Source organism: Cebus imitator, unplaced genomic scaffold (assembly GCF_001604975.1).
Source record: "Cebus imitator isolate Cc_AM_T3 unplaced genomic scaffold, Cebus_imitator-1.0 Scaffold350, whole genome shotgun sequence".
In the NCBI taxonomy this organism is placed as follows: domain Eukaryota; kingdom Metazoa; phylum Chordata; class Mammalia; order Primates; family Cebidae; genus Cebus; species Cebus imitator.
This window is the reverse complement of record NW_016107665.1, coordinates 1,656,187-1,667,840: the sequence shown is the minus strand read 5'-3', so window position 1 is coordinate 1,667,840 and position 11,654 is coordinate 1,656,187. Positions and strand designations below refer to the sequence as shown.

Below are 11,654 nucleotides of genomic sequence, written 5' to 3'. Positions count from 1 at the left end.
ACTGCCTTCGTTTTGGGTGTCGTCAGCCCAACCTCATTTTTGTTGTTCTTGTTAAGTAAAGGTATAAAAACCTTCATTATTAACTGGCTTAGATATCCTAAATCATCCTTTTAAGGGTGAAAAAAAAATTCTTATTGGTTGTTAGACACACCAGTGACTCTCTTGGTTGCTATGGTGATTCTCTGACACCCCCTCTTGCAGATTAAAAATGCCTCACATTTCTAAGTCTGGCTGCCCCCAACAGTGACTTCTGGCCCAGCAATTCCCACCCCAAAGCAGGAAGGGGGGCCTGGCAGTTTCTCGGGGTTGCAGCTGTGGCCTCAGCTGTCAGAAGTGAATCTAACTTTCCTGTGTCAGGGCCTGGGTCATGTATGGAGATGACCCCATATGCACTTCCCTACTTAGCTGTGCAGTTTTGACAGAGGTGGTATACAAAGCCAAAAAGCCCCCGAGCTACTTGTCCAGGACGCCTGCTCCTTTCAGAGGAAAATAACTGTCTTCCCACTCAAGGTCAATTTTTCCAAATTAACTCTTATGTCGGCAAAACTGCATGAACTTCACTGGCACCCTGTGGCTTCGCATCTGTCACTCACTCACACGCATGTGCTCTCTCTCCCTACATACTGTGGTAACTATCTTGTCCTCAAGGTGGAATTTTACTCTCATGATAAGGATGGACTCTATCCCCTTCTTTTCCACCTTCCTCCCGTTCCCATGAGTCCTCCACACAGGTTCGTTTCTTTAAAGGTTTATTTCTGGCGAATAAAAAAAAAATAACTTATGTGGTTAAATTAATGTATGTGAATAGACATGACACAGGCAGACATGGGTGTTCCTATTTTCTTCTGGATCTTGCAGGCTGGTGAGAGGCAGCTGAATGAGACCGAGCCTCATGTTTTGTGGGATGAAGAGATGCTGACAGTGACTCAGGTACATTGATGCTCCCTGGAGGGCTGGGAGGTGGGCTCAGAGGAAGGCCAAATCCAGACCTCTTTTATTGAAAAGAAATAACTCTTTAATGTAGCATTAAAAAAACTCAATCAGCCGAAGCTCTGCACATACTCATCTGTAATGATCATACACATAACATACCAAGCACAGGCTCAGAAATATGGAGCAGTAGCCTCAGGACATTTTCAACATGGTACTTGGGAGAGATACCTTCCCCAGCAGAGGTCGCCTCTGGAGGCCAGCACTGTGGCAAGATGGGACCAGAGCCACTACTAGCATAGCTATTAAGATCTTTGGCTTTCTGAACTCTGTCTGGGGACCACTGCCCTTTAGCCTGAGGTGAACGTCTCCAAATTTCTAGCAGCCAGCCCCTTGGTCAACAGATGGTACCTTTCCTCCAGGAATCTGAGAATGGAGGATGCGGACAGTCTGTGCTGGGGTCTTTAGGCCAGAATCCCAGAGGCCTTTCCAGAGCCCTGAACCTCAGGGCTGAGGGAGAAGATTCTGGGGACCACCTGCTAGGGAGGAACCCAAGCCTCCTCAGGGAGAGACCTGCCAGTTCCCCAGGAGCAGAGACCATGGCTTGCTCACCACTTTTCCCCTGTGTCTGGTTCCTTCAGGAGGTTTTGGCCTTGGGATCACTTTGGAGGTAAGGTTTACTCTCTTAGGCTGTGGTGAATTTTGGTTACGATTTTTTGATAAACTAAGAACAGGCTTTAGTTGCCTGTAAACGCATTAAGCCAGAAAGCAAGCAGGTGAGACTCAGGAGCAGCTCAAAAGGTTTTCCCTGATGAAAGTATGTGCCGGCAAGGCTACAGGCAGCTCACTTCTTAAGGCCCAGGCATAGACTGCAGGCTGGGCAGCTGCCTCAGCAGCCAAGCTGGAGGGGCCGCAGTTAGACTGCGTAGGGCCCATCAGGAATCAAGGTATCTGCCTACGTGGGAGGCCAGGGCCAGGGCTGGCTGGACACTGGCAAAGTTTAAATAAGTGCTATTCATTTAACCAAACGTGACCTTAGCATCTCTATCTAAAAGACTTCTGAAAGGCAGAACCAAGTAAAACCCAAATTTCCAAATCACTAGGCCATTCTGAAATCAAGTACAGGTTCCCCTCTTGGCCATCAGAAACAGCAATTTCTGGCGGATAAAAGATTAGTCCAATGATTCAAAGCCCAGTTCGTTGCCCTCAAGGAGTAGAGGAGTGTGAAGAGAGACACATAGCAACATACCTGCTCCCGCTTCACACAGAGATACACTTCCGTGCTCCAGACCTGGGATCACTGTTACCCTGACACCACCCTCTACTTAGATGCTCTGAAAGTTCACACTCCCAGTTGAACTCATGCCTGTGTTATTTTCCTTTGAAGAACGAGGACACGCGGTAGTGCCTATTAAATAATGTCCAAAGCTTTGTCCTTCAACCATCTTATGAAATGAGAAGCCACCACGCCAGCCACGAGGCTGTTCACATACACATAAACAGGGTGGGTGAGGAAGGGACAGATGAGAAACCGGAACCACACCAGGTGATAACTGAGAACCAGACTCCCCAAAGCTCCTAGGACTGGACAACTCCAGAAAGAGAGTCTTTATATAGCTGCTACAAAAAGAAACTTTCTTCAGTGGCTGTTAAGAGTTGTAAAGGACAGGCCTTTCCACTTGGTTTGTCTCCGGAGGTTTTTCTGGTATCAAATGCAGTAAAGGTTTTAAGCAACTCTGAGGCAGGGTGGAAGAACTCACTGCCTGCTCGTGCCTCAGTCCTGGGATTCCAGGATGTGACAGGGACAGGTGGAAGAGGGACAGCTGTCTGGGGCACAGCAGAGAAACAGAGGGTGGAGTGGGCTGGGCCACAGAGGGGTTCCCAGAGTCCTGTTATAGGAGGCCATGAACACATCGTGACCCTGAGCATTGGGGTCTGAATCCTGAGTACCTCTGGAAGCACCTGTGCCCCTCCTCTGTGTCCCGCCAGGGTAGTCGTGAGGTGCTGGAGCAGCCCTACTCAAAGAGGGCAAGCTGAGGGCATGCCGGCTTTTCCTCAAGATGCTCGGGCTCCAGCAGCTCCCCTCCTCTTCAGAACTGGCGTCCACACACTCAGTGCCCTACAGACTCACTTGCTTTTCCTTTTCAAAAAAAATTCCAGTATGTGCAGCACTTACAAATAGCTTAGGAATATGGGAAGCTGTCAAAAGTTTAATTATATGTTTTTAAACCATGACATGGGCTAGGATCGAAAGATCATCAAGCAAGCTCGAAGGGTGACATCTTTGGAGGACCAAAGGAGCAACATTCCCCCCTCGGTGGGACATCGAAACGACAGCGTGGATGGAGTACGAGACATGATGGCATACGGAGGGTGAGTGCCTTTAATGTTACCAGTTTTGAAAATCATGTACTTCCATTCACGTTTATCTGCCACACTATGACTTTTTTCAAACATTCTTGCTACCTGGCGTTAGACTCTGTCCCACAAACCATTCATCTTTCATGCACTGCCTTGGCTAACGGCTCAGATTAAGGGTAAATTCAAGGTCCTCAGGTGCCCTTCCCATGGGAGGACTCTGAAAAGAAAAGGGGAAAGAAGAGGGGCAAAATATGCAATTCTGGGAGTGTGGCATCCAGAAGATGGACTCTGAAAAAATCTTGTATCTTCACTTTTGCGATAATAAGTAAAACTATCTTGTTAAAGGTTCACATTGATTTGGGGATGCATTTAGATTTTACAGATATTAAGACCGAGGGAAAAAAGGCATCTTGGGTTGGAGGACAGGGGACAGGTTTGTAAGCAGACACCTTCCAATCTGGACTTGTGACCACTCTGAAGGCATAAAACCAGTGTGGGACCTAAAGATGAGTCACTGAGGAAGCTCTTATTTAGCAGAGTCCCCACCCTGGACACCGAGGAGATGGGCGTTGCACTGTCAGCTGGGAGACGGGGGTTTGTGTGGATGAATCTGTACGAACTGAAACAGCGTCTGCAGAGTACGGAGCCCACATACTTTATTACAGCCCCTGCTCACCACGCCCTGACGGCCTCCCACAACTCTGCCCTTTGGACTATGGAGGAAAAAAAAAAATCATCGTTCAATTTTCTGGGCCACAAGATAAAGATGGGTCTAGGGTGTACAAGGAGCTTACACACGGAGGCAAGAAAGCGTGCAAACAGGAGCAGGAATTTTTTGCCCCCGGGGTGAGCCAGTGCTCAAGACATGGAAGGAGGACCTGAGTCACCCTCCCAGAGTCCACATGGGTTTGTGTTTCTGGCTTTTATTGACCGTGTCCAACTCCAGCTTCTGTCTCCTTCTGAGAGGAAGAATATTCTATGACATCAATGATTGCCTCTGAACCATTATTTTTTTCCCTATTATGGTATCACAAAGAGGTCCAGGAGCAGGCCTAAGAGAAGGACCAACAACAGCAAAAGTGTCTGAGAATGACGTAATACTGACTCTTCTTCATTGGTAACAGTCCACGAAACGTGCACCCCTCTCTCCTGAGACACAGTGAGGCATGAGGGGACGCGGCGGAGGAGCTGTGGGTAGGACATTGTACCGTGTGACATCACGATCATGCAGCTGGTGCCGATGGGACAGATGTGAGAACAAGCACGCAGGGCCCCAGGTTCGTCCCGGGGAAGGTGGGCGGTTTCCAGGTGAGTGCCCAGCATCTCAAGAGCACTGTCTGTCCAGTTCAGGCAGGGCCATCCCCTGGGGCTCGCCATCTTGGCTTGCACCCTAGCCCTCATCTTCCCTCAGCTCAGTAGGTAAAAACTTATACTGCTGCTGGCGGATCTGGGCGAGTTTTTTCCTTGCTTCTTCCAGTTCTCGCTCTTTCTTTAGCATTTCTTCCTGGGCGGCGATGATCTAGAAAGAAAGCAATAAGCTGGACGGACCTAACGCTTTCTAGAAAACCCTCCCACCCCACTGCTCACGGGAGTTATCAAGGCTCCTGCCACCGTGAGGCACAGCAGGACGTCAGGAACAGCCTTCTTGGCTCTGGAGACCAGCCTCTGTCACTGTTTGGGTTTTGAGACTAATGACCCAGCTGAGCCATGAAAACAAGCCTGTGATTTAACAGCAAACCTCTACTGCAGCCCTACTATGTCCCAGGCTCTGGTGTGAACACACTACGTGGACGGTCCCTTCACTGAAGTGGCTGCCCTGGGAAGCATGCCCTGTTGTCAGCCTTGTCTTTTCAGTAAGAAATCTGAAGCTGAGAGATGGAGGTCCACTTCTCTGGAATCACCCAGCTAGTGGAGGAGGACCTGGTCCAGATATGGGAAAGCTAAAGCCGAGCCCTGACCCACCAGAGGGCCCTCAAATGCTTATTTCATGCTTTGAAGGTGTGATCTGAGGAAGACTTGCTTATAGGTACTGTGTGAAAAGGGTAAGCTGTGTTCAAAAAAGCCAAGTCAGTTCCTTTTCTGGCTTTTCAGAGCCTTTACCAGGGCAGGGTTATTGAGTGCAGTTCTCTCCAGCCTTATTGCTCAGAGATCCTTCATTGTGAAACTTCTCATGGCATTAGTGCATGGAGAAACACATTCTGGTAAAAACACATGCAGTGCACAGCCAAACACAGGGCGTGGTTCAGGAAGAGCTAAGGCAGGTATGAGGAATGAGTAACTTCAGCACTCCTGGAACGGATAAATACAACAGTCTCCTACGATGGATTTACACGACGGACACATCAAAAAGTACAAGCCTGACTTCCTGGAGCTTTCTCCTTACTCCCATGCATGAGAATGCAATCCTGCCCAAGTCTGAATCCTACCTGCTTGTATAAAAGCTCTGGGAGAATATTATTACCGTCCTCCATTTTTGTTCTTCCTCTTTTCTATGATAGAATCCTTGATTTTTATCTAGGCCAATAGTACTCAAAAAAAGAATACTACATTGCCCAGCCTCCCGTGCAGGTGGGTTGGCCATGTGACTAAGTACTGACTAATGGTATGTGAGAGGAAGTAATGCCTGCAGCTTAGGGTCATGGCCTCCCTCCTTTCCCTCTTCCTGCCAGACAGAAAGCTGAGGTGGCTACTGAGCCCATGTGGACCAAGTGGCCAAGGGTCACATCTCCAGGGTGGTAAAAGAACAAGGCAGATGGATCTGGTCCTCAGAGAGGAAGGGAATACCACACCATCTCTGCTACACGAGGAAGAAATAAACTTTCATTGTGAAGTCAGTGTTCTTTTGCCTCGCTGTTAGGACCCAACAACTGTCTCAGGAAGTAAACATTGTTCTTGATTTAATCACAAACCTGAGCAATGCCCCCCACAAACTTGGTTTTCACTACAACATCGTCATCGTCAGCTTTGCCAAAGGCTGCCTTCTGGGCTGCACGGACAAGATTGTCTGAGGCTCTTTTCACAGCATTTCCTGCCGCCTGGAGAGTGAACAAAACGCACATTATCTCATTAGCAACAGCCATTTGGGCCTGGCAAGGACAGACATGAAGGTACAGTTTGTGAGACCGCAAGTCAATTTATTATCCAATTATAACAAGTTCTCTAGCCAGCAAGTACCCATCTGTCTGTCCATCCATCCATGGATTCTACCAACACTGGCACCTACCTAATCACTCACAGATGAATGAGACAAAGTGCCTGGCCCCCAGGGAACATGCATTTTTGAGAAGAATTACAATTATGTAAGTATTTAATAAATGATCCCAGTCATGTGATATATGTGTTAACAGAAGCCTGCCTCAGTTCTGCCTACTGGGTCTGGAAAACCGCCTCCCCGGCCTCCATCTGATTAAGCATATACTTGAGGACTTGGCTCAGACATTGCTTTTGCCTGCCTGCCTTAGCTCTACCACACCCTACCCCTCTGGGTGCCTGGACTGCACTGTGCCAGATTCTTTGCACCCTTGGGGCTGGCTGTCCCCTCCTGGACAGTCAGCAATTTGAGAGCAGGGGCAGTGACTGGAGTCCCTGCATCTGTAGGAGTGGCACTGTGGCTGTCCACGGTTGGTGCTCACGGAGGCTTTTTGAAGGAATGAAGGGCTAACTGTGTGGAAGGGTTGGGGGCTTCACAGTAACTAGGGCTTTTTGCATTTACTTTTAGGGTCTCAGCTGGGCTTTCCACCACCGACTCTAAAATGGAGCAATGAACTGCTAGAGACAGGTACAGAAGAGCCTTTCAGTCTTCCTTTGATCTTCCTTAAGGGCTGTTGCCTGCATTGGCTTATTCTTAATGCTCATGAAGTATGTCCCCAGGGATGTGTTCTCCACCAGCTTAGGTTTGGAATTTTCTTCTCAAGGTCATTAAGGCTTTATTAAACCTCTTGTATTTTTGTCCAGCCCCGACTCAAGCTTGTGCTTGAGGGTTTGCCAACAGAAAGCTGGGAGTTCTTTAACTGCCCCATCTGGTCTGTAAGCTAAAGTGACCACTGCAAACTATGAAGGCTTGCACAGGATTGGAAGGGAATCAATACTTGACAAGTAATCACAGTGTGCTTAGTCGCTAAAGGGTTTATGAGGTTAGAAATCTTTGGCCCACTTTTCTGATGTGAAACCAAGGTAAGAAACCTGGCCAAGATTTTGCCGCTAGCCAAGTTTTATAGCTGGGATCTGCACATAGGTCCATCTAGCCCCAGCGAACTCCTGAGAGAGACATTTATAAAAGGCTCAAATATGACACTGCAGCATCCAGTTAAATCGGTAAAGATGGGAACAAGAGTGACGCTACGTTCCACCTGTGTAAATCCTTAGGACGTCAACAAGCACTTACATATCCATTCTCCTATTCAACCCTTTTAAGAGTCAGCATGGATATCTCTATCAGCATTTTACAGGTAAAGCCACTAAGACCTGAAAAGTTTTGAGTGATTGATTTATAGAAGATGATGGACCTAATACATGGCAGAAGCAGAACTTGAACCCAGGTGTCTCTTAACTCTGAAGTTTTCCTCAGAAGTGTCCCCCAGACCCAGAAATCACATGTTCATAAACACACAGCTCCTCAGTTTTTCTCTGGGTTTATCCCAGGCATCATATAAAGATGAGGGCGGTGGGTCAGAGAGGGACTCCTGAGGGCCAAACAAACACCAGAACTGCACTTTAGGCCTTTCACAATACAAGAGCTCTGAGCTTTGGTAGAATTGTTCCAACATTTCTGCCATTTATGATTTGCTTCATGACTGATGTGAACGTACTTTTAGCAATATAGACAATCTGCATTTTAACACTTACGATAAAAAATTTCAAAAATCAGAAACAAAATGTCCAAAGTATAAGGAAATTCTGGCATAATCAGTTGAAGTCATATCATGCAATCATTAAAAATGAGACTCATGAAGAATGAGCCAGCTAGCTTTGCATAGAGAAGTTAATGAAGCCTTATCCTCAAGGAAAACTACATATGATAAAATGTTACGTGAAAGAAAGCAGAATGTATCTTGCCATGATTACAACTGGACAAAATTATTTTGTATGTAAATAAAAACGAATAGAAACAATGATAACATTTGATATATGAAGATGTTGGGGCTATGCGATTTTTCTCATTTAAGCATTTCTTTTACTGTGTTTAAAATGTTTTTATAATTAATCAGCTCTGGGACGGACTTGACTGTCACCTTCGTAACATGTTCTCTGGGCTCTGGGAAACCTCAGCAACGGTCTCACATAATCGCAGTCCTTCTGCTCCCTTCTGTAGCAGACACTGACTGAAGGCCTCCTCTGAAGTAGGCACAGATGAAGGTGTGGGATCTGCATCTAGGAGGCTCACAGCTTGCTCAGAGACCGACCTGCACTGGTGGGTACCGTGTGATGGGAACCTGACTGGTCTGGTGAGGGGCTCTCAAAGGACAGAGTGGGGGGTAAACTGCCCAAGCCCTGGGAGTCAAGGAGGGCTTCCCGGAACAGGGGACTTTCAATCTGAGTCACAGAGGACAAGCAGGGGTTTGCTGGATTGGGCTGGTGGGGAGCAGGGCCCCAGGGCATGAGACCGGAAGGCACACGAAGAGAATGGTAGCTCGGTGGGGCAGCAGTGGCGGATGCATGAATGCACGAAGTAGAGGATGAGGCTGGAACGTGGATAGAACTGGCTGATGAAAGGCCTGGTGGGTCATGCCAAGGAAGTGAGGCTTGTCCCCTTTGGTGATACTTACCCGCTCCAACAGGAGTATTTTCCCACCAGCATCAGTGACCATTACCTGTAGCCGCCTCATGGCCTCTGAATCCTGGTCGGCCTTCACCTTGCAGGCCACCAGCAGCTGGGCCGTGGAAGCGGCGACCTGCTTGGCAGATGAGATGAGCTTCTCCTCACTGGCGTGTCCCTGAACGGAGGCATTGGCCGCCTCACAGAGACTGCTGGTTGCAGCCGCCACCATCCGGGCCTGGGGACAGTCAACAGAGAAGTGACCCAAGGCCCAAACCTCCCTCAGGGGACCCAAAAGGCAAATTGGAAGGAGAAGGCAACTCACAGCAGAAATCAGCCCCTGTGACCACTGTCCGTCGTCTGCAGCGTTGGCAGGGATGGAGCCCACCTGGAGAGCGGGGTGGAGAAATCGCCCATGAGGGCAGGCAGCCCCTGTGGCCTGCAGCCCTTCCTCCCACACCTTGCACCTCACTTGGTGCCTCCCGACACCAGCACAGGCCTGAGAATGGAGCAACTTTTCTCACGTGGGACTCAGGCCATGCCGAGACTGCACAGAACATCCTGGCAGGATTCACCACCAAGAGGCAATGGGAAATGCTAAGAATGACTCCATTTAGCTGCAGGGTACTGCGTTTCTAGGAAACTGCTCAGAAATGGTGGCCTGGGGCTGTCTTTCCACACTTACTCCTCTGCTGAGCTTTCTCCATTTTAAATGCGGGAGCCACTACGTGCACCTCCCTCTGGTTCAATTGAGAGCAGACCCTTGTCTTAAGGAAATAGACCATTTTGTCAGGGATGGAAGAGAAATAAGAGGCTGGAAGAAACATGGATATCTCTGTTTCTATTTAGAAATCACGGCAACAAGTAGGACATTTTCTGTCCAGATCTAGAGGGAGAAGCGACAGGAGGAAATTACCTTTACGCTTGTGGGACGTGCCTGGTGAGGCAAGAGAGAGTATCTCAATTTGAATATGAAATAGGGGATGTGTCAGCAATGACAGGCACCGTATCAGGGCTTGCTGAATGTCAGGTAAAACTCCAAGGTCCTGTCTATAATCCCATAGTTCACCCAAATCCGGCTGAACCTCCTTCACCAACTTTTTAAATGGTTGAACATGTAAGTTCCTTGGAGGACAGATAGGGACTCTGCCATATCCAAGTTAGATTCTCCAGTATCTAAGCAACATGGCGGACACATAGCCCTTTATCAATGTTGAAATAACCAGGATTTTTTTTTTAAGATAGGATGTTCTGTTCAATGACATATTTGCGGTCTTTACATGTTGACCAGCCAGCAAGAACTTGCTAAGTACGGACGAGATGGGCAAGGTCCGCATTCCGCTGGCTGGACAGGGGCTTGACGGGAAGAATGGGGAGAACGGCTTGTGTGCCAGGTGGGGAGATGGACATGGACCAGTACCGAGTAACATACAACGCAATGGTTTAGAGGGAGAAGTCAAGGTATGTGGACTAGACTAAGACGTTGCTAAGCTCACAGGAGAATTCCTGGAACCTACAATCAGGCACAACCTTCCTGTCTACACTGCAAGTTCTTGGGCCAAAACACAGCTCACGTCCACCTATCTGTAGGCTGACAGCAAAGATCTTTTAATATCAAACAAACAGAAGTGAATGATAACCATGGCAACCAAATTTCCTGAACCCACAGCCTGTCAGGTTTCTGTAGGGCCTCTCCATTTGAGAGGCTCTCTGAAATCCAATATGGAAAGGAAGGTTCCATGTGTATGGAAATAACAAGACACAGGGAACATTTTAAATCAGAAGACTGTTCCATATCCAGCATTACTAATGTACTAACAATCCTCTGAATTCTTGAAAAACAACTATACTTTTATGCTAAAGCAGACAGAACGGGTGACTAGAGATGAAGTTTCAGATTTAAAATCCGACTGGCCCTTTCACCAGCAGACTTAGGAAAGAGCTAACTGCAAAGCTGGACAGCATTCAGGTCGACAGTCCTATCGGCGCCCTTTGGAACTGACAAGGGATATCATAAAGCTGCCCACCAGGAAAATAGACAGTTTACATCTTTACACCGCCTAATGTACAGTGGGAATATAAATGTCTCATTCAGGCCCCAATCACTGCCTGGAATGGGAAGCTTTCCTTAACGAGAAGCAGATGAGAGGCCCAGAAGCCAAACCTCTTATTCTGTTGGTCTGAATTCTATAGTTTTGTCGCTGAGCACAGAGAATGGCGGTTGAGGGAGGGAAGGTATCGCATGCGTTTCCTCGGTCAGGACACAGGCTTGCAGCTCTTTTCCCGGGCCCTCAGATGCTCTCCTTATGTGAGTGTCCCACACGTGGTCAGCGGCTTTACCCACCTTTCCTTGGGCCACCAGCTCCCTCTGGGCTGCCGAGGCCGATTTGACCAGGGCGCTTGTGGCAGCAGCAATGGATTTAGCAGCTTCCAAGATCTGTTCCTCAAAGTCCAGGGTCTCATCCGCTTGCTATAACCAAAAGAAAACAGCATCACATGCAATTCACATCGACAAAGGGCTCTTTCTTCTAAACCACTTACTGCCGGGCCACCTGGCTCTTCACCTGCCTATTGTTTTCCGTTGATAAGCCACACCTGAAATGGGACC

The 11,654-nt window shown here is 48.1% G+C and overlaps 1 protein-coding gene across 4 annotated transcripts in view; it reads right to left on the bottom strand.

Moving 5' to 3' along the window:
* Positions 1-732: 732 nt before the first annotated feature.
* The window catches only part of TLN2 (talin 2), a 196,189-nt gene continuing 185,267 nt past the window's right edge, over positions 733-11,654 (bottom strand). For 3 of the 4 annotated variants that reach the window (XM_017506174.2, XM_037730529.1, XM_017506175.2), the window contains 5 exons: positions 11,391-11,516; positions 9,372-9,434; positions 9,057-9,284; positions 6,201-6,326; positions 733-4,810 (listed from right to left, as the gene is read on the bottom strand). In XM_017506174.2, the coding sequence (XP_017361663.1) occupies positions 4,682-4,810; positions 6,201-6,326; positions 9,057-9,284; positions 9,372-9,434; positions 11,391-11,516 (672 nt within the window). In that variant the 3' untranslated portion in view covers positions 733-4,681. The remainder of the gene's footprint in view (positions 4,811-6,200; positions 6,327-9,056; positions 9,285-9,371; positions 9,435-11,390; positions 11,517-11,654) is intronic. The other variant, XM_037730528.1, reaches the window with a different exon arrangement.